Genomic DNA, 23,281 nt, shown 5'->3' with positions numbered 1-23,281 from the left:
CTTAGTACTTCTCTAGAAAAGATAAAAAAGAAAATACTTGATTTATGAAAATATTATCCATGTATGAAGGTAAAAATAAGTTCTTTAAGGACTTGTGAGCCCGAGCACTACCTACATTTAGATTTGAGATTATAAAACATGAATGAAGATTTAAGATAAAATAATACAATACTATAAAATTTATAAGATAATTTTTATTTTTAAATTTTTATTTTTTTATTATTTAAATTAGTTTATCTGCCAACCAATCATAAAACCAGCTGGTCAGTTAATATTTCGAAACATTTCTAAAAAATGGATTGACCCTGAAACTTGGTTGCTCTTGGAGACTTGAGAAGATGAGTATAGTGAAATCCATTATGTGTGAGAATATAAGAATTGAGCCTGATTTTACTTTCCTACATTATCCAAAAAAAAAGAAAAAAGAATTGAGCCTGATCGGCATTTGAGATAAAAAAAAAAAAAAAAAAAGTGTGAGATATATTTACAGATGATCTTCCGATACCAATATTCTGCAACCAAGTGTCTGTTAGGTAAAAAAGGCCCTCACTTTGTCGATTGAGTGTGGAAGCGCTGCGAAATGAGGTGGATCTTTTAATGTAAAAAAATAGTGATATCATCGTGTTATTTGATCACAATTATTCATTGACGATGAGATAAGAGAGAGAAAAATATATTGATCAAATAACATGATCACATGACTATTTTTTCACATAAAAACATCCACTCCCCTGCGAAATGAGATCATCTTCGGTACATCTGTAGTAGGTACATCTGTCATTCAACAAGTGACACTCAGATAAAAAAAATATTTTTCTCTTTTTTTCATACAAGATAACAGTCACTCCTAATTTTTTATTAGATAAATACACTGAGTAAATGGTACAACTATTATTATAGATATTTTCCTGCGAAATAGACAACATCGATGTAGATTCCAATTTTAAATGAGATTTTCGGAGTAAAAAATCATAAATTACTCGACAGCTTTAACCTAATTTTTTTAGTCAATATCTTTTTCTTTAGCTCAGTTTTAAGCTTAAAAAAGGCTTTAAAGCTAAAAGCTAAAAAAAAGTTGGACCAACCGTGACATTATTAATCACATTATTAAATAACGTTTCATAGAATGTAATTTTTATCGATCTAAATATTTAATTATAACTATTTATTATCTTGATTATTTGTATCAAGTCTTATAAAAGTTGAACAACAATAGAATTATAATTAAATGATTCATATTTTCTTATATTTCAAAATAATATATTATATCAAACTTGATTTATATTAGCGAAGTATTAAATAAATTTTGATTAATATAATATTATATAAATATAATTTATGGGTAAAACTAATCTTATATTGCATAAGATAGTATATCTCATGTTGTGAAACAAAATCAAGGTGAGACCTTTCTTGATTTTTTTTTCTTTTTTTTAGTAGGTTCCACTTTGATTTTATTTCACAACATGAGGTACACTATCTTATGCAACATAAGATTAGTTTTCCCCATAATTTATATGATAGAATCTTTAATTTAATCTTACAGTAAATTTTGATCTAAATCATATAATAAAAAAACTAGAATAATAATCTTAACTTATATTGATGTAAATCAATACTTCCTAGTAATTAGTATATTACTAATAGTTATTATTTGGATACTAGTTTTATTAGTACCCTTGTATTCATCTTAATAACAAGTTTTACATTACATCTTAATAGTTTATTTTCGTATATTTAACGGTTAAAATTTATTAGGTTATAATTAATTAACTAGTATTACCGAATAAATCTTAATCATTGGATGCATGAAAAATAACAGTTAAGATATGATGTAAGATTTATTATTCTTACATCAGTATAAGTGTCTGTTTGGATCCTCTTATTTTTAAATTCTCTTTTTCTTATAAGCAAAAATTATACCAAACAGGTTTTGAGAAACACTCTTATAATAAAAAACTCTTTTTTTATAATAAAAAAAAGCCAAGAGTCAATTGTTTCTAGGATGAGCTTTTTTTTAAGCTCTTATTAGCTTTTCTTGAATTGTGTGCTTTTTTATGTAATCATCAAATAACTTTTAACTTTTTATTAAGCTCTTTTTTTTATCTTTAGCTTAAAAGTAGCTTATAGCTTAAAAAAGAAAGAATTCAAACAAGTTCTAAGAATAATAAATCCTATACCAAATCTTACCAATTAACTTCCGTGCATATAACAAATTAATGAGTGTGACCCAATAAATTACAACCATTAAAAGCACGAAAATCAATGATTAAAATTTGATGTAATACTTCTTATTCGTACACTTGTGTAAGTTGATCCTGCCCCTATATATATGGGTCATGACTATTTTATACCAATGTAAGTTAATTAAACTCTCAATTTTGATCGTTGATCCTATTTATATCTAACAGTTCTGATTTATTAGATATTTGAGCCGTTAAATGTAAGCAAATCACTGATCAAGATTTGATGTAAGACTTATTATTCTTATACCAATATAGAAATATTTTGCCCCTATACATATGAAAAATATTTATCATTTTAAAGGACATAAATTTGTATCATTTTAAATGAAATAATACCGTTTTGGTACATATTTTGAGATTTTTTATATTCTCCTTCCTATATAAAATTAGGAAGAGAGAGAAAGTGAAGGAGAGAGAATTAAATATTCTCCAAATATGCACCAAAATAACATCATTTAATTTAAAATAATATAAAATAATATTCTTTAATTAACAGATATTGTTTCATATATATATATATATATATATAGGTAGGTAGGTAGGTTTAAAGGAATGTCAAGTCACTTGATATAAGCTTTTGTCCAGTCACTAAATCATAACTGTATAAAAATGAATCAATAAATATAAGAAAATAAATAAATAAAACGACGTAGTTTAATGCTGACTTGACCATTCAGTGACATAATAAATAATAAATCTATATATATATATATATAGGTAGGTAGGTACTTTATAGTTCAGATACGATTTGGATTTAGGCATAATATCATTCAAACATCTTCGGATTGGGATGAAATCACGGATTTATATATGATAAAGTTTAAACTCCCAGAAACAGTGATGGTGCCTAGTGATCTGGATAGACGTTAATTCACTATTTGCACGCTGAGCAAATTGGACGTATAGCATGACATTGATCACAACATTTGTGATTTGATTTTGCTTTTCGCATACAGTATAACAACATATTTTTATTATCAAAATCTTTTAATATTAACTCACTACATATCTAATTATCATTGAATCAAAGAGAGAGGAAGTTAAATTTTTTTTGAAAAAAGAGAAAATATTAATCCAATGGTGATTAGATAGTAGTGAGTTGGTAGTAGAAAACTTTGGTAGTAAAAATATCTCTCCTCACATTATAATATATAAGAGGAGGTTTATCTTGACAATTTTTTTTTTTTATAAATTTATAAATTATATTATGTCTTATTAGCAAAATTTTATTTAAGAGTGTTTTACAAATAAGATATGGTGTAGTTTTTAAACAAATTTTTTATAAATATAATATTTTCCATAATATAAATAAACTTATTTCCTTTGTTTCCAATATATATATATAAAAAAATATTTTTCCGATAATTTGAGATAAGTTTTCTCCGATAACTTTAAAATTACGTTGTTTTGTTTATTTATTTTCTTATACTAATTGATTCACCTTTGAATGGTTATGATTCTCTTATTCTCTCTCTTCATTTTTTACCATTGATCTATCTTTGTACGGTTATGATTTTGTAGTCGGAGATAAAATTATCTCAAACATCTTGAGAAACGATAAGTCATATATATATATATATGAGAAAAATATTTGTTATTTTAAATGACTCAACTTGTATTATTTTACTCTCACAAAAAGTGAGACCCACACATTTATTTTATTTTGTCCACTATCTCCCTCATGATTTATCTTTTTTTCTCACTTAAAATGACACAATTTTACCTTCTTTAAAATGATACACACTTTTCCCCATATATATATATATATATATATTTATATATATATATATAGAGAGAGAGAAAAGTGTGTATCATTTTAAAGGATGTAAAGTTGTGTCATTTTAAGAGAGAGAAAGAGATAGATAAATGAGGAGAGAGAGTTGACAAAAAAATAAAGATATGGGTCCCACCTCTTTGTGAGAGTGAAATGATATAAGTTGTGTCATTTAAAAGGATAAACATTTTTTTCATATATATATATATATATATATATATATATATATATATATATATATATATATATATATATAAACAGTCTAGCCCTTAGTATCGAATTTATTTGTAGATTATTTGATATATCTTGCTAGGAAGGGACTATCTCCTATCTTATTTTAATATAATCATTTAGAGGTAGGTTATACTTACAACATTTTTTTTTACAACCTCTTACAATCATATCTTAACACCGTTGATTTAATGTAAAAGAACTCAACCATTTATTTATAATTTACGGGTCAATTAAAGTGATAATTTTTATTTCTTATTTTATGAAATTGTCATTAAAAGTGTAATCATTGACTTATGTATGAATGATTAATATCTCTCACGTAATCAATATGATTATGTTAAATAAAAAAATGGGAAAAGTGTTTGTCATTTTAAATGACATAAAGTTATGTCATTTTAAGAGAGATAGACACAAGAAATTTTTTATTTAAAATATTACCCACTTTCTATCTCTCATGATTTTCATTTCTTGTGTCTATCTCTTTCTTAAAATGACATAACTTATATCATTTAAAATGATAAATACCAAACCCATAAAAAATATACCTTTTGTTTTGTGTTTTGTTTTATTTTATTTTTGGGTTTAATGTTTCTCATAGTGTAAGAAATAAATTTTTTATGTGTATAAAAGATATTAAACCCTTATTTATATTATATCATATGTAAAAAGCAAAATCAAATCACAAATGTTGTGGCCAATGTCATGCTATATGTCCAATTTGCATGCTGGGCAAATTGTGAACATATATAATAAACGTTTATTCAAATCAGCAGCCACTATATCACTGTTGATATATTATTCATATACAAGACTAAATATTAATATTCATTTTTAGCAGATTTTTAATCATTTGTAACAAAAAAGTGTGAAAAACCAACTGAATCATCCCTTCAGATCAGCGCGAAGGTAAGTGCCACGCAGAGCATCTATCCAAAAGGGGAAAGGGAACGTTTTTCTTTTCTCCGTAAAATTGTAAGTCTATGTGCCAATTACCAAAAATTCATTGCATTTTATTCCTAAATTTTTCTGGTGCAAAGCTAATTCATTACGCAAAAGACATCTTATCGTAAAAGAAGGGTTTAAATTTAATAAATTGTCACCGTATAGTCTTTTAATATTATCATATATATAATGATATATTTTTATATTATTTAAAAAGTTACTTTATAGGTAGTTCGTCAAAAAATTTCATCAAGCTGACCAAATACAATTAAATAATAATAATAATAATAATATAACAAATTTTACTCTAACAATAAATAAAAGTAAATTCATAATATTTTTTACAGAAGTTTATTTTTATTTGTAGTGCTTTTAATATCATAAAAAAGGGCGCAGAATTGAATTTCACTGCAAAAGAAGACTCGGTATACATAGAGAAGACAAATATATATATATATATATATATATATATATATATATATATATATATATATATATATATATATATATATTCCTTTTCTTTCTTTAACTTTTTATCATTTATATGAAAGATCTCATACAGTAATATGTGCTAGCTTGAAAAAGTTCTACGAAATAATATATATTTAACGACATTTTAAAAAATAAGAAATGAGTTAGGTTTAACCGTTAAGAAAAAAAAGGAGATAATTATAATTTAAATAAAATTTATAAAATAAAATCAGGGTCATTTCCGGTTGAGAAATATTTAAATCAGTATGATTTATCGTTGAATTATGAGGATCCAACAAAATTAATAGAGAATTATAACTAGCTAGATCATATATTGCACTAAAAGATGTGGTGATTGGTTCTTTGGAGCTTGGAGTTGGATCCGTGTAGGTCTGTTTCATTTAATATGGTGGTACTACAACTACTAGTGTTAGTGGTGTTGCCAACAGCAGCCATGAAAATGGCTTATCCTGGCTTCTAGCTGATGGTTCATATAATAATGAATTAATGAATTAAATTAGTATATCTTAAGGTCACTGATGATGTGTTAAGCCAGTATTGGCTTGTGTTGGCATGTCTTACGTAGGCACTATAAATCATCTGTCATGCTTAAAAAATGTAAATCACTTTTTGTTTAAAATTGTTTTAGAATCCATATCATTAATGGTTTAATCAGATGCTGCTACATAGGTTGTAAACAAAAAAAATGGTGTGTTAAGTTGTGACCCAAATAATATAAAAATGAGTGTTAGATTGTGATTTTACATTTCTGGGTTTAATTTTAATTTATTTGTATTGTAAAAACTCATGCACTACCATTCAATATATTGCATGTTAGTATATGATTACAATTAAGTTTTTCAGATAATTATCATTAAAATCTTTTAATGATATAACAATATTTCCATAAATGATTGTATAATTTTTTTATTACTTTTTAAGTCGATACAATGATGATATGACAAAGTTAAGTATATATTGTTCTTTTTAACTTGATTTTAGTTGTCTTTCATGTTAGTATAGGAAAAATATTTTTTCAGGAGATAAAATTATTTCTAGTGAGCTCAAATCGACATCGTTTTGGGATTATAAGATTAAAAAATTAGAATGATAAATACTAATATAATCCTGTTATATATTAGAATTACAAAAATACCTTGATTTCCGATCCAAAATGACGTCATTTTGAGGTAAAAATCAAGGTATTTTTGTAATTCGAATATATTGCAGGGTTATATTAGTCTTTATTATTTTAATTTTTTAACCTTTTACCCAAAATGACGTCATTTTGGAAGTGAATATAGATAATTTATTCACATTCACTATAAAAACATTAAAGCATATGTGTGTGTATATGACCACACACACACATATATATATATATGTGTGTGTTTAAAATTTTGAATTTATTACCAAACACAGGAATCAATTACTAATGAGTTTTTCGAGCTTAAGGATGTGTATGACAACCTTTCCGGAATGAGTTTTTTTTTTAAATTCTTTTCTTGGGAATAGAAATAGATAGAAAATTCGTTTGGTAAAATCGGTTTATTTTTTTGTTCTCAGGATGAACCAGTTTAACTTTTATGCTGAAAAAAAAAAGAATAAAAAAATTTCTATTTTTTATTCCCGGGCACAAAATGAGAAACACTTGTCTCTCTCAATCACTCTCTCAATCCAATTTTTTTTTATGCTTAATAGGAATTATTTTTTATTATATCATTTGTTGGGTTATTAAACGCAATTCTTATTCTCGGAATAAAAATAGAACATGTTATATCAAACATATTTTTTTCTCAGAAACTATTCCAAGACACAGAAATAGAAAAAAATTATAATATAGGAAATATAATAATTTTCATAGACACTCTAACCAATCATTTTAAGTTGAAGTCCTGAGTAGGTAATTGGGTTGAAAATTTGTTACGGAAAGTTTTGCCACCTTCACTGTTCTATGAGCTCAAACTGAATCAGTCAGGTAATCAATGAATTAGTGGAAAAATAAATAAAAAACAAAATTTGATTATTTTTTACAATCGTTTTTTCTTAACGAGCAGCGCGAAAATACTGTTATTACAATTCCCACTTAAGTTATGTGACATGAGTAAAGCGGGATGTAAGAGAGTATCAACACAGGACAGTTAGCCTACAATACATAAGATACATGACCAACTTGATATGCAAATTGGATGCTTAAAATTGACCCAATAACCAAGGAGCATGTGCATGACCATCTTTTATTATAAAAAAATAAAAAATAAAAGAGAATATTTTAGTTTTAGAACCTACCTTACCCAATTTTTATCGTCTTGCTCTTTTTCATCGTTATTAATGTCCCTTGTGTATCTAGAAAGAGACAAAACAGAATCCCAGAGACTCATCCCCATATCATGGGTCACCCATTTCATTGGTCAAAAGGGCCATTTTCTATGACACAATAGGAATAGTAGTTAGTTTAATGGCATGCACCACAACTTGAAAAAGAGAGAGAGAGAGGGGCCGGCAGGGGCGCGTGCCTATTTTGTCCTGTTATCTAAGAGACATTTTCCTTCTGTTACACATGACATGGATAACCTTAGACTAAAAGTAAAAGGATCATGCGCTGTTATTGGACATGAAAAAGAACGATTACGACGATAATGAAAAGGACCCTTATTCCTCTAAATGCTACTGAACATGATCTGCTCGTAAAAAGGTCTAAATTAGTCAATAGTCATAATTTAGGTGTATCTGAATAGTAGTGTCCAATTATCAAAGGAGATGCATGTGTTAGATGACTATGAACTTGTGTCACTGTGATGCAATGCACCTCAAACACTCCATCATCTCCTTATGCAACAACGCCTGCATGAAAAAAGAGAACACATTTTTTTTCTTCTTTTTTTTTACGGATTCATCAATTAATATGATAAATGGGGTGGAAAATCTCTAATTATCAAGTTTTTAATATATTTGCATATTCAGATTTTGAACTCAAGACTATTAGTTAGATTGAAACAACTCTATACAAGTTGATTCACGTACTTAATGGTACCTCTGAACCAATTTGTGGTTCTAGTTCGTCATCTTCTTACAATTGCACATCAATTGTGTAGGGTGCAACAAACCCAAATTTGTCCAAATGTATAAATGCAAATAGTGTAACTTCAAATAATATACCTTGTCGTATCCGTGGTGAGAAAGCAAAAGATTAATTTATATTTTGAAAGCGCCACTTGCCAACTATTAGTTCATGCCTGTTCTCATGAGTTTCATAAAAAAATAAAAATTAATTAAACATACATAAATCATTTAACTTCACCTAAGCCTCAGTGTGTAATTGTAACTTGTAAGCACAATACTTATTAAAGAACCTCACTGTTTTTTTTCTTTCTCAATCATATTCAAACTATAAGAAAAAACAAAGAGTAAAATATAAAACTTAATGTTGAAAGATATTAATATAAATTAGTTCCCAAAATAATGAACTTAATATATTCACAACTTCGAAAACAAACTTTATAAATAGAAACTTTTTAGAATTAAAGGAACATGAATAATATTTTTTCGAGACTAAATTATATATTAAATCAAAAGTTATAAGACTTATAATTGAAAAGATCTTAATTTGTTGACTTGTCCTAAGCAGAGTAATATTATCAAAAATGGAAATAATGTGAATGAAAAGGGGAATAACGATTACATGAAAATTTGTGATATATGAGCATGCGTTATATCTTAATATGATCTGAAATTGAGAAGAGGGAATTATTTAGCTTCTCATAGATTTTGTGAGACATAGGAGAGGCCAGAAACCCTGAAATGGCCTGAAGCATATATCAATGAACAAATCACAGGGTGCTTATGTCCTTGTATAGTAAAAAACGGATTCTACAGACATGGCCTGATATTAGAAAATGCAACCTGTTGATTCTAAATTTGAGGAGACCATGGTTATTCATGACTGTTGTATTGCACAGTTGCCTCTAGGAGTGAGGGTACTACTACAAACAAACATGGGGAGGGATGAGCTTTCCTGGATTCATGATATTGTTGGGATCTAAGGCTACTTTTATTTTTTTCATTGTCCTCAATGCTTCCTCTCCGAGTTCTTCTTCAAGATACTGGAAAAAGCAACCAGGGATTACTTTAGAGCTAAACTCAATTCTAAAATAAGGCATAACATATTTGAAAATAAAATACCATCTAAAACAACCAAGAAGCATCAAAACATGATTGTCTCTTGCCAATCTTTGCATGTAAACTATGATTCATAATAACAACCAATCATGTAACATAGGAATGGCTTGTGTCTTGTTCGTGTCTATTCATGCAAGGCATTCTGCTGCCACTGGGCAGCCAGATTACTTTGAAGGCTTGTGTTTCTGAAGCTAATAGACATTTAGACACCATACCATGTCCAAAGTTTTTAGGATTTGTTTACAACGTCGGGAAATTTCATGAGTAACTAACATCATGTGTAAAGCTTTAAAGAATCCCAGATACTAGTGCAGTACCTTCATTTTTCCAGTACCAACACCATGTTCACCAGTACAAGTACCTGTTTGGAAGCAACATAAACCAATTTTCAAAACTGTAACTGCTTTACCAAAGTCATCATGAAGGATTTAGAGAAGAAAAATACTGAATGCTAAAAGACACCTGAAATATTACATTAAAAGGCAACAGCATGTGTCAAAAATTTATTATTAATACCTTCCAATGACAAGGCGGCATGAACCATAAATTGGTTGAGTCTCTCTGCCTCCTGCCGCTGTTCTTCTTGGGTAGGATCAAATAGAATTACCGTGTGGAAATTACCATCACCAGCATGGGCAAGTACTGTGCTGGCAAGAGAAACAACAATTAGTAGCATTGAACATTAGTCTGTTTTATCATCCATCATCGTCAAGTAACATGAATTATAACACAATTTCATCTAACTTCAATATCCAGAATCAAATAACCCTGATCAACATACCAAACAAGTGGTGATGCATCCAGCTCCTTTTTAGACCTTGAAATTATATTGGCAAGATGAGATAAAGGAACACATACATCCTGCAGAAGTTAAAATACCAAAAAAAAGTTAAAAACACTGTATGAAGTCAAGAACAGTTGGAACTCTTCTCATTTGGAAAAATTTCAGCAAGTCTGTATACTTTTAAATGTGAGGGAAAACAAAAAATTGTTGCTTCAAATGCTTCTCTTTCAAGTCTTCACAGGCTTTCTATTCTTTTGATATTAGGGGCTAATGAGCAGATGTTTAGAGAGACTAGGCCAACCAAATCTTGTAATTATGGTAACTAGGTCTAGGACATTTGCGATTCTTCGTAATTATTACATTAACTCTATATGACATAGCCCCAGCTGTTTAATTCAAATACATGATTTCATCACACGTCTCTCGTTTTCTCTTTATCTTAACCTGTTTTAAGAAAGAAAACAAACCATTCTTCTCAATCTGTTTGCCTATCTACAGCAAGCACATGCACTCTCAAAACCAAATCGACATGCTTTGATATGGAAATCTTCAAATTTAATCAGATCAAAATACATTTTCTTTGAGGATTAGATGAAATTCTTTAGCTGTTTCCTCTCAACTAAAGATGTAACTCAACAACGTAGAAATTAAAATATATTTCATAACTGACTCACTGAAATCATTGCCTCCAAATCAGGCTCCATTGCAAAGCAAGCCCAGAGTGCCTCCTTCCTTACCTGCACACGAACATGATATTGACCTAAATGTAGAAATAAATAGTAATATTGACTATTTAACAATGAGGTTACTTATAACATGTCTCACCGAACAAAACAGAATGGAAACTACAAATTGGGGTGGTAACAGAGTAACTTGAAAATATGCCATCCAAAATCCTAATCTTGTTATGGATGGATGTCTCTTGGATGAAGTAAATTGCAGATGGATGGGAAGTATATCAGGGGAGGAAGAAAGAAAGAAAAAACAGAATGCTAACCATAATAAAGGAACAAACTACTACCTTCCAAAGTTCTTCTTTTGCTTCAGGTTCTTCAGCAAATACAAAATCCGAGCCATTGTGCTCAGAAACAAGTCTCCGAACAATTTGTGTTTGTTCACGTGCATATGCCTCTGAAGAATATATGTGCGTGAGCTATGTATTACAAGAATTTTGGAATATGTGGTGCATTCATTAAAAGGACACTGCCTTATATATTATGACGTGAATACTGTAGGTAGCCTATTCCATTGACATTTTTTTCTTTTTTTCTTTTTTATACCATGACATAATTAGTAAATTAAACCATGCAATAAGATCTGCTTGGTGTCCCTCATTCGCTCTCTGCACATTTTTCCATTAACATTTTCACTATATCCTTCCAGGTATGTAACTGATTACCTTGGTACGAGCCTTGGGAGAATCACAACACAAAAATCGTTGGGGTGGAAGAGCCCAAAGCCATATAAACCCCATATCTGAGCGTCATACTTCAGGTGTGGAACTCAAGTCCCCTACCTTCCAAGTGGATTCTAACATTACCAAATCTTCCAAGTAGATTCTGATTTCTTTCATTCATTTGAAGAATGTGATTTGCAGTGCTATCATATGTTAAATATAAAATCATTCACGTATTTTCACCCAACAACTTAAACTTTTGAAAAAGTTGGTTCATGACATGATATTATTAGAGTATGACTATGTGATATAGAGTTCAATCCTTGTTTGCCCCATAATTCTAAATAAAAGTTGAATTTCAGTACAAGGTAGGGTAAGCTTGTGTATTGTCCATGCTTTAAGCCAAAAGGGCTGTTACATGAGAAGCATATTAAATATAAAACCATTCATGTTCTTTCACCCAAAAACTTAAAACATCCAGTGATGTGTGGTACTTTAATATATCCAAGTGACAATTAAAAAATTACAGCCGTAGAGCAGAATATGGCAGGAAAAATTTGAATGAATGCTTGTTGCTTTTCCTCCATTTTCCCATTTATATCATAGAATTACGAGGGAAAAAGGACTCATAAGATCTTGTTAGTCCCAGTATTTCATGTTCTCTTCCTTCAACTATTTTGTTTTTGATATATTCTATTCTTCTTTTTTATCCATAACTAATATCAATTTGAGATTTTGAATGTTTCTTGCATGAGAAGCTTATATTGGCCCAAGAACAATCTTTTCAGATAATAGTTGATAGATTCTGTTATGACCCAACCAAGGGAGGTCAGGACTTGGAAGGTGTACACATGTAGGAATTAAAGGAGTTAAGTGATGGAGTAGTTAGTTAGTTAGGCTGATACACTGTCAGTTAGGTGGTCAAATAGGGAACACTCTGATTGGAGAGCATTGGTTTATTTTTGGAAGATCAGGGAACAGAGTTGTAGCTCGGTAGTAACGGGGAAACACTTATCTCTCCCTGTTTGTCACTTCAGATCAATACATTCTGATTTCATTTTCTCCTACTCTATATCTACATTCATTTCCCTCTATTTTTCCTTTCTTTTGGAACCCTACAAATTCACTCAGCATCCAATAAAGTGATTGTCCAATGGAACAACTCTTATTTTCATGTTCTACCCTGAGTTATCTTTGTTATCTCCAAAGATTGAGCTCACTGAAATGAATTTTCTCTGATTTCATGATCCATGGGAGCAATACATATATGTATGTGGGAAATAATGATTAATAAATAAAATAAGACAAATTTTATATATCTATCTTTACCTGTTCCTATAAATTCAAACATTAAAGTTGGACATTCAGGCAAATTCTTCCCATTAGCAATATTGATAGCTTTCACTTGAACTTCATCCAATAGCTCTACCCTGGATACCTAAACAGTATAAACAGAAACATCATAACTGGATAGAGAAAGATATCAATATTTGAAGCTAGAGTCCTACCTGTATACCAGACATCATAGTGGCAATAGCAACATCTGCTGCATCCTTCACAGAAGGGAAATTGCACATTGCAACCTGTGCTTTGATTAGTTAGGTAATCGGTATGATTCCAAAATAACTCACACTAACACAGAGAAATATCTCAAGAAAGTAGTTTTGCAGAATAAAGATGTAATAAAATATCTCGAGAAATATTCCACCAACTAAATAAAAGCTAACTGACGGTGAAGTTTGAGAACTGTAGTTCAGAAGCTTTTAATTATTTATTTTGCTTATGATGATATTGCATGACCGCCAAAACAAACAGACTTTGTCTCCACTTGCTAACTCCAAAATTTTATGAAATACTACAGGCAAGCACAAGTTATTAAGTGAGAAAATGTAAATTTATCTACATTGTATGAATGGATAAACTGCAAAGCTTTCCCATTAAATCAAATTGATATGGAAAATTAACCCATTCTTAGAAACTTAAAAACTAAATTTAGCAGAATAACAAGATGAATAAATTAAGTTTCTAGGTAAATAGTTTAATACAACTTCAGATATAGCGGAAGGGTGGATACAAGGTACTTTTCCAAGCTGGGATTGCCCACGTAACATGAAGATAATATGAAAATTTGATGAGAGGAAGAAGAATTGTAAGGCAGTAGTAAGGGAATAGAGCAATGTTAAGTATATCCTTAGAGCGTATAAACAAAATAGTAACATCCAAATATTGCATGCTGCGCTGATCATCATGAACTGCTGTTTTAAATTAAAAAAATTCCAGGATAGAAACCAGAAACAAGTGACCTTGCAATCCAAGTTTAGAATTTGGATGATACAGCTTGCATTGACATATGTCAAAGATAAGAACCAACAAGAAACATTTTAAGGAGTTTCAATCAAATTGAATAACAAGAGAATATAACATAATAGATTTAATAAATTGATTGTAATGACAAAGTTCAGTGGATCAGACCAAACTTGGAGAAAAGCATAAATCCTAAAAAGAAAACAGAGAATCATTGTACCACTGAATACTGGGGAATTTTCTGAAGCCGCAGTGTCACTTCTGTTATAACACCAAGTGTTCCTTCACTTCCAATCATCAAGCGGGTCAGATCATACCTAGAATATATAATTTGAAGAAAAAAATCAACAGCATGTCATTAAATATCTGTCTCAAGCGGGATTCTCTGTAGTGTTTTATAATCTAAGGGAGTTGAGTATCATGCATTCAAGCAACCAAGGATATGTATGATGAAGCAGTGACAAATGTTTGGACACCGGGTGGTGCAAGTGAAGAGTTTTCCAAGACAAGTAGGTTTATATCAAGGTGATAAACCTTTAGTTTATCTAGTTTTATAGACTAAAATTACATGCAAAATCAAGTTAATTAAGTGGAAACTAGGGTTTATTAACATAAAAATATGAACTTTGTGAATTATGACTGAATTAATTTATATTTGTCTATTTTGAAGGAAATTGACGATAAATGGATGCAAATATGAAGCTTGGAGATTTAAAGGTCAAGAACTTGAAGATTGAGGACCTCAAGTGAAGAAAAATGAAGAAAATCACATTCTTGAAGAGGAGGATCTGGGGCTTAAGCCCCCAAATACTCCAAATTTGCAAATAGCCACTGCCTGAGAGCGCTTAAGCCCCCAACTCAGGGTTAAGTGCATTACAAGAGAAAACTTCTGATTCAAAGTGCGCGCTTAAGCGCCCATCAGCATGCTTAAGCACGCCACGTGAAAAATGCATACATAATATTGGAGGCTTAAGAGCCCAAATGGGGGCTTAAGCGCCTCAAAAACCTAACTTAGGCCCACTTGAAATACCCACTTAGGGCACGGATTCTATACTCTTAAAAAACACAATTTGGGGCAAAATTACACACTTTTTGGGATTCTTGATCATTCTTGGTAACCAGAGGCAGAGGGAACGCAGAGAAACACCAGTTCATGTTCGTGAGAGGCGGAGACGGATCAGAATCGAGTTTGCACCGAAAATATTGAAGATTCATCATTCAACTATGGAGTTTGGGGAAGCTTTTCTATTTTCTTGATTTCGCTATGTCCGGCTAAGTTTTCATAGTAGTTAGGGTTAGATGGAATTCAATTTATCTTTTATGTTTGAATAATTCTTGATGTTAATTTTCCTTTTTATCATAAATGAAATTGTCTTTTATTAATGCCTTCTATGAGTTTGAATCTTGTAGATTGATCCTAGGTAATTGTATGAGAATAGGAATGTTGGTGCATGATCTGTATCTGACAATTTCATCGTAATCCTTATGATTCTAAGGATAGACATAGGGTTTTGCGCAATTTCATGATTCTTGAACTTAATGCTTACTTTCTTGGGGAACTAGGGTTCTAGCAAGATTGTGAAGACTTGGGGTGTCAAGGGATTGAATCCTAATTAACTTAGAAAGAATTGATTGGATTGATATTAAGGATGATTAACTTAAAGAAGGAACTCAAACATAATAGAGAGATTGAAGGAAATCAAAACCCTAGCTACATTCGTTTCTATCAGTTAATTCAAATCTTTAAATGCTTTTTTTTTTTATTCTTGTTTTTAATTAGTTTTAATATTTAAATTTCAATTCAAATCCTGTTACAAATCAAATTTCGATTGTCCAACTTAAGTTGAAGTAGTGAATTAGTGCTTGATTTATAATTTTCGTGGAAATGATCTCTTATTCAATATTATATTACTTGTACGACCGGTGCACTTGCCGTGAGCGCAACACAAGGTTTAACATTAAAGCCTACATACCTTTTATCCCTAATGGACAAACTTACTAGGCATATTCAATATGAAGTGCCTTGGTGCATGCGTCTTGCTGATGATAACTTTTTTATGTAGATGTTGATAATATTATTTTAGAGAGTGGGGGCTAAGTTGGAGTTGCGGGTAAATGTTTTGGATATTGTTGGGCATCTGATTGCTGCTGAACCTAATGGGCCTCCAATTTGTGTTTACCAGAAAAAGAAGAGAAGCATGGAAGGAAGAGGCCGTAATGCAAATGTGTTGTAGAAGTCTGTTAGAGAAGAGAGGAAGGGGTCTAACAAATGACAGGTGGCAGCAGGACATTGGAGAAGGGGCGTGGGAAACAAAGGAAGAGCTGTGAATACGATGGAGGGAGGGGAAGTGTTAGGAACCCACAAATGAGAGAGCCTGCAGATAGTATGGAAGAGAGAAAGATGAATAGAGACTATTATTGATAGCTGAATCTTTACACAACAAAGGAGAATTCTCCTTCTAGGGTTTCCCCTTTCTACAACAGAGTAAATGCTCAATGTCCAAAATGATAAACAATTAGAATTCTTCTACCCTCTCCTCCTATTTAAGCTAACTCCCCACCTTTACAACTTTACCCCCTAACACTCTAACTAACTACTCTCTGGCCTGTAAGCCACTAGGTTTGGTCTAATATCGAGGGGTTTGGATAGGTTATATTAAGTTGTGTGTTCAATTCCCACCAATGTATAAAAAAAAACTACTCTCTGGCATGTCAGGAACAGAAGGAACTAGGGAATCTGTGAAGGGAATTTAGGGAGGCTTAGGCCTTGGGCTGAGTAGCATTTTTCTTGTCTTTCCTTCCAATCTTACCTCTTAATATTTTTTTCTCTGCCTACATTACTGTAATTGGAACTTTGCTCTATACTTTTTTATACTATGCCGGTGCGAATACCAGGAACCATTAGAGACCAAAGGATTTCGATTGAGTAGATCAAATACAAAATAGATTGATTTTAAGTTCAGCCAACAAACAAGAGTGGACAATACATAGTAAGAACTGCAGATGTAGAAGTACCCAAAACTAAGAGCTTCAAATACTACAGGTCATCCTAAAACATGGAGGCCTTGTTAATGATGTCAAACATCATATCCAAGCAGGATGGATGAAGTAGAGAAGTGTCTCAGGTATTTTCTAGTATTTTGGATTAAATTTACCATATTTTTTGCCTTCCTAGTTTACTTATAATATTACTTTTGCTTGACCTCTCAAAAAGTTAATGGAAGGGAGAAGAAATGAAATTGATTAACAGATAAAGGGACAGGAAAATAACAAACCCTGCAGCACTCTTCCTAGCACGAGAGGCAGTCTTCACAATATCTCCATTGGCAAGAACTGCCTGCAACACAATCAGGACAGTAGATAAATCATCACAACAATGCATTAGAGACCAAAACAAAACTGAATTAACAAACCTTGAGACTGATGACATTATCACGCATAGTTCCATACCTACAAATTAGTAAGGGGAATCATTATGCCTAGTAGGATGGAACAGCTTTGAAATTTTTTTAACAGGTTTTTATTTACAAGATTCAGACATTTTGAGTGATAGAATTACATCAGCATCGAGTTTAGTAATCTTAATTGAACTAATAAGAGCCTCAAGCAAAATAGCTTGGAACCAAATATTTGACCTTGTAAGCACTGACAGTTTAACACCCAGAGATGAAATATTTGAACCAACAATAGATGAACAGAAGAGTGAGTGATCACCTCACAGCTAATGAACCAGAGCAGCGTGTAGCACACATGCCTCCGATGCTTGCACCAGGACCTGCTCGTAACACGTAAAAACTTCACTAATCAGGAAAAATGCATGTAAAAATCAATGTTTTCTTCCAGATTTTTTGCCTTTCTTGTCCTTCAACTATCAAAGATATTCCCAGTATCCAACTAACCTGGATCAAGTGGAAAAAATAGGCCATAAGGTTCCAAATACTCATTAAGCTCCATCCATCCAATTCCAGGCTCAACAACCACATCCATGTCATGAACATGCAATGCTTTCACTTTCTACAGATTGAAAGAACCAGCAGGCAATGTAAGTATAAAAGCTAAAGTAAGGTTAATCTTTTATGTCCAATCTGTACCTATATGCACATGTGATATATTGTCAGCTTGTTTAAATATATCTAAGCATATGTACTGTCTACATAATGGGACATGCACTGATAAACCAGATTACTCTAATGATACTGCGGTAGAAGCTGCATTAATCATCAAGAAATGTATAGTTCCTGTAGTTCCTAACATAATTTTCCAATACCAAATATCATCTTTGTGTTTTCACTTTTATATTTTATTCCCTTAAGGACTGCAGTAAGGCAAATGCTTACATTTAGCATCAGAAACATGCTCAATACCAATAAAAGACATTTTATTTTTTGGCAGGAGAGGTAGGATTTTATGTGAAGATTGAGAACAAAGAAGGATAAGATTTCCTCCAAGAACAGCTTACGGAAAAAATTGAAAAGGGAAAACAGGAAAAGGAAAACTTTGGTTTAAAGACACATTCCAGAGTAATAAAGGCATCTTAAGCTTTCAACCAGCCTACCTTGCCTGATTTATTCTGGAACATACCAAGACAAGTACGTTCAGCAATTCCTGAGTAGACATGGGGCCAAATAGGCCTTACATCTCTTTCTATTGGAATCAAATAGATATATAATGACTCTACTTGAAACAATTATATACAGATATTCCACTATCATAATAGAAGATGTACATACTTTCATTAATGACATGTCAATGCAAAGCCCTCCATTAGGGGATAAGGTGTGACCCTCAATTGATGTAGCTCCACCATACGGTACAATAGGAACCTAAATAAATAAGCATAAATAAAAAGTAAACCGAAGTTAACAGTTTCTCAGGAATACAATCATCAGGAAAATCGTCCACCTGTGAAATTGAAAGAAAAAGGCTTTTAAAAGCTGAAAAGCGTATGAGATGTAATTTTCCCCATATAGATATCATAAAAGTAAAGCAGATATGATCGATCATACTGTAAACCCATGAATCATGTGATAGCCCATAATAGTATAATTAGGATAAACTTACATTCAAGATTCACATTGCCTTTATTCCAAGTAAATTTCTGATTGAAAGTTACCTTCTCATACTCTAACATTTGCATGTGTAAAAATCATAGCACTTAATGTATTACAAAAACACCATATTAAGCCAAAATCTAATTATGTATAAGAATAAGAGTCATAAAGTATTACAGTCTCTTTGCAAAAATATAAGGTAAGACTACATATAGTCGACCCTCGCCGCTATCCTCACAAGTCGGGGAGCCTTATGCACCGGGATTTGCCTTTTGCCCCTTTAATAAGAGTCATAAAGATTAAACTCTGCAATAAAGGATACTCTGATAGCATGCCAAATAAGTACTTGATTCAAAGATTTAAATTGTTATGGAAGGGCCAAGGTGTGGATTTTAGATCTCTTTAATCTAAGTTCAAATAGTCTCTGACTTAACAATACTGCTTTAGGAAGATTGTTGGGCTATAATGAAATGATTAGATATATTATGATTGCAACAGAGATAAAGATGATAAATTGATAATTGAATACGAAGTGAAAGAAAATTATAATATTTGATGAAGGAAGGAAGTCTCAAGTCTCAATTGAGAACTAGACAAAGCAAGCAAACTGGGTAATTTTAGTTAAGGATGAAGAAGTGAGGTATAAATTCCAAAAACAGAACAACTCAAATATGAAAGAAACAGCAGAAATAGAGTGTTTTAAAAAGGGAAAAACAACACATATACTGTGCTGAAAAGCACAACGTTACAGGAGACATATGGAGGATAAAAAATTTGGTTTTATCCAAATGGTTTTATAATAAAAGTTAAGGTAAAGCAATCAGCTCAAGTATGCTCAGCAATGTTAGTTGAGCTGGAGGAACTCAAACCTTATGATCGTTGCATAATTTGACAATCTTGGAGACCTCTTCCTCAGATCTGCAAATGAGAGTACAATTCAAGATAATAGATACATGTGGATGCTTTAACTTTTACCACAAGAATATACCTGCAATATTTTGAAACCCTCTCCTACTTTCCTATGTTCATTCATGTCCATTCTAGACACGATATAAAAAAATATGGTGTTTTTTCTATATATATCTGTAAGTCAAAAATGGCAGACAAGGTATATGCATATTTTGGAATCAACAGTAGGAAATGTCAGAAAGTCATAAATCTCACATAAGCATTTCTGCCCCCGCATGACTTTGGATATTCCAATGCACATAACAGAAGCCATTGAATCTCTTTAAATAAAATTAGATATTAAAGCATGTGGTTGCAAAAACACCAAACATATCGAAATATGAATATATAGCTCTACAGGATTTAGAGACATGATGGGAGATGAATCAATTTATGATCTGCAAGCATACAGATTAACCAATGATTTCTAGAAATTTATTTTAACAAATAAATCAAACATTATATCAGATTTGTCTGTTATCAAACAGCAATCAGGTCAAACATAGAAGAAATACTTGTTACATAAGGTAAATATAAATACCACAAGACCAAAGCAATACTCTACTGGAGCATGTGATACAACAAAGTGATATTCAGAATATTGGTCACTAACAAAATTTCACTACACCAAATTGCTCTGATGACCACCTTACCACTATAACCATTCTGCTACCATATTAACTATAACTGTCAGCCTGTCACAACATTACAAGTCCACAAGATAAAAACAAATAAAATATTGTCCACATAGCTTAGCAGCAAGCATTTTTAATAGTCTTATTTTGAAAACTACAGTGGAAAGAGAGTAAAACATATTTAAGCCTTTCGAAAGAAGATCATTTGGAAAAACGCTTCTGTAGAAACTTCCCTGGTTTTACTCAATACAAAAACCAATTTGAGATGAAGGTAAAATCTAAAAGGATTACACTAAATCACTGCACACTGAAAGAACTATGAGCAGATCAATAATGAAGCAAACAGAAATTTCAGCATAAGGTTCAGAGCTTGTCTCACCTTGGATAAACAATAACATCTGGGATATTGACAGCCTTGTGAAAGCTGTTCTGTGGTTTTCCATGGATATATCTCTCATCATAATCAAGTGATATGTTATCCTGTAGAAATAGGGGTGCGTATGGATAAGCTTTGGGGAAAAAATGCTGTAATGATATAGATGTTTTTATAAAAAAAATATATTCAAAAGCTACTCTTTCTAGCTTATGAGAAGAGCACTACAAAAAAATAAAAAATTATTGGGCTTTTGCTTGTTTAGAAAAACTTATCTAATTATCTTAAATAATTTTAGACATGTTTTAATTAAAAAAGCACAAACGAATGGACCCTTAAGTACTATAAAAATTCAGGATGATAATCACAAGTTTGAAGGTTCAAAACGATTGCTCATTTATTTGTCTTCATTCTTATTTTACTAAAAAAAATATTCTTGAACATTAACAATCAACCAACTAATAAGTCAGATTGGCTTGCTTTCTAAAAACCACAGACCAAAGTTGACAAACGAGATAATAACCAATCTGCACAACAAGAAATAGCAAGAAGTAAAAGAAATCTTCAAATATAATTGATGAAAAAATTAGAATCAGCCTTTTTCTAGTTTCCCATGTGTATCCCCATCCATTTGTGTAAGACTAATCCCCTTTTGTGGCGTAGAGCACAATCGTTTTGCCACTGTCCCAATTTGTTTCGCTTAAGAATCGATCAAGAGACCTTTCAGGCCTAGTTCCAATTACCAGATGTGCCACCCCTCGGGGTTAGCCCAAGCAATTCTATGTCTTTACTTTTTGTTTGATTCAAATTTATGAGATATTCAGAAAAGCTGAGATTTTGTACCTGACAGATGATTTCCAACTCCTTGAGAAGCTCCTGTGGAAAATCTTTCTGTGAACCCTTAACAACATACTGGGTGCTACCTTTGCCCCCAAAGCTCACACCTCTAACATCCATCATAAGAAATTGCATGTCATTTATCAAACAATCACTTTATTTCTTGACACTATTCAGTTACTTAGACTCCTAGTTCAAGTGAAATATTTAGTTTTTTTTACATCATAATTAATAGCAAAGAATTGAGAAATTCAATTTAAGCTATCAAAAGGGAGAAAATTTGACATAAGAAAATGATGGGGTGGTGTAAGAATGAAAAGTAACCTGTTGTCAATATCAGAAGCGTCACACAAGGAAGGGTTGAAATGGGGTTGAAGAGAAAGTGATCCAGCAGAAACAGCGAGAGCCAGAGGAAGCACAGAGCTTGACCATGTCATCCATGGCTTCCTTGTTCTGTGGGAGCTGAATACATTGGTAGCAAGTGCGTTTTTGTGAGGTGAGTGGAGAGTTCGGTACAAGTACTTGGACGAAGAACGCAAGCGAGAAAACCACGACGAGAAATTTGACATGATGATAAAAAAGAAGGGATTCAGCAGCTGATTCAGCTGAAGACGAAGATGGAGGAACCAAATGGTGCTATCTGCTATGCTGTGTGTACTATTTTGGAAGGTAGTAATATAGTCAACGACAAAAAATTAAAATGCTACATGTCAAGAATTTTATTTACTGGCAATTGTTTTTTTTTTTTTTTTTTTTTAAAATATTTAATCGGTTCATCGCTAAGCGATTAGTCCGATTCGGAGCGGGTCTAGGATTAAAGCTTTAAACCTACCTCTCCTACTGACAATTGTTTTTGATAAAACTTTAAATGCTTACCATGAAAGTGGTATTTAATAAAAGGTTTGATGTTTAGATATAAAATTATTATGTGGGACTCACGTAAAAAAAAAAAAAAGACTTATGTTAACTTTATATAGAATATGTTATCAAATATATATTTTTTTTTGAAAAATTATTTCAAGGCATAAAAATAAAAAAAAATTATTTCTTTTTAAAAATAGTGATAGAGAACATAATTTATTGAAAAAATAGAAATAATTTTCATTC

The 23,281-nt window shown here is 31.4% G+C and overlaps 1 protein-coding gene across 3 annotated transcripts; it reads right to left on the bottom strand.

The window, feature by feature from the left end:
• Positions 1-9,365: 9,365 nt before the first annotated feature.
• LOC133314626 (D-lactate dehydrogenase [cytochrome], mitochondrial) lies at positions 9,366-22,806 on the bottom strand. Of its 3 annotated transcripts, none has more exons than XM_061516131.1 (18): positions 22,499-22,806; positions 22,181-22,283; positions 21,344-21,444; positions 20,251-20,299; positions 19,061-19,153; positions 18,230-18,344; positions 18,045-18,105; positions 17,740-17,780; positions 17,606-17,663; positions 14,551-14,647; positions 13,535-13,609; positions 13,356-13,464; positions 11,652-11,761; positions 11,305-11,367; positions 10,628-10,707; positions 10,363-10,493; positions 10,164-10,207; positions 9,366-9,770 (listed from the first exon to the last, which is right to left on the bottom strand). In XM_061516131.1, the coding sequence occupies exons 1-18, from the start codon at positions 22,741-22,743 to the stop codon at positions 9,651-9,653; spliced, it is 1,695 nt and encodes a 564-aa protein (XP_061372115.1). In that variant the 5' UTR covers positions 22,744-22,806; the 3' UTR covers positions 9,366-9,650. The 3 variants fall into 3 exon arrangements, 2 of the variants coding, with proteins under 2 accessions (XP_061372115.1, XP_061372114.1); XM_061516130.1 differs by having other exon boundaries at positions 17,606-17,667; positions 17,744-17,780; XR_009751978.1 differs by lacking the exon at positions 9,366-9,770 and having other exon boundaries at positions 10,363-10,488; positions 17,606-17,667; positions 17,744-17,780.
• Between the last annotated feature and the right edge of the window lie 475 nt (positions 22,807-23,281).

Source organism: Gastrolobium bilobum, unplaced genomic scaffold (assembly GCF_033153095.1).
Source record: "Gastrolobium bilobum isolate Gb01-03AN ecotype WA unplaced genomic scaffold, APGP_CSIRO_Gbil_v1 utg11542, whole genome shotgun sequence".
Taxonomy (NCBI): domain Eukaryota; kingdom Viridiplantae; phylum Streptophyta; class Magnoliopsida; order Fabales; family Fabaceae; genus Gastrolobium; species Gastrolobium bilobum.
The sequence above is the reverse complement of the archived record's forward strand: the minus strand, read 5'-3'. Positions and strand labels throughout refer to the sequence as shown.

Excerpts from the sequence above, each read along its gene's own strand:
- LOC133314626 (XM_061516131.1), bottom strand. The coding sequence starts at position 22,743 with ATGTCAAATTTCTCGTCGTGGTTTTCTCGCTTGCGTTCTTCGTCCAAG. Across the intron at positions 18,345-19,060 it reads TTGACATGTCATTAATGAAA|AAAGTGAAAGCATTGCATGT; the intron begins GTATGTACATCT and ends TTCAATCTGTAG. Across the intron at positions 17,664-17,739 it reads TGTCATCAGTCTCAAGGTTT|TTCTTGCCAATGGAGATATT; the intron begins GTTAATTCAGTT and ends TGTTGCAGGCAG.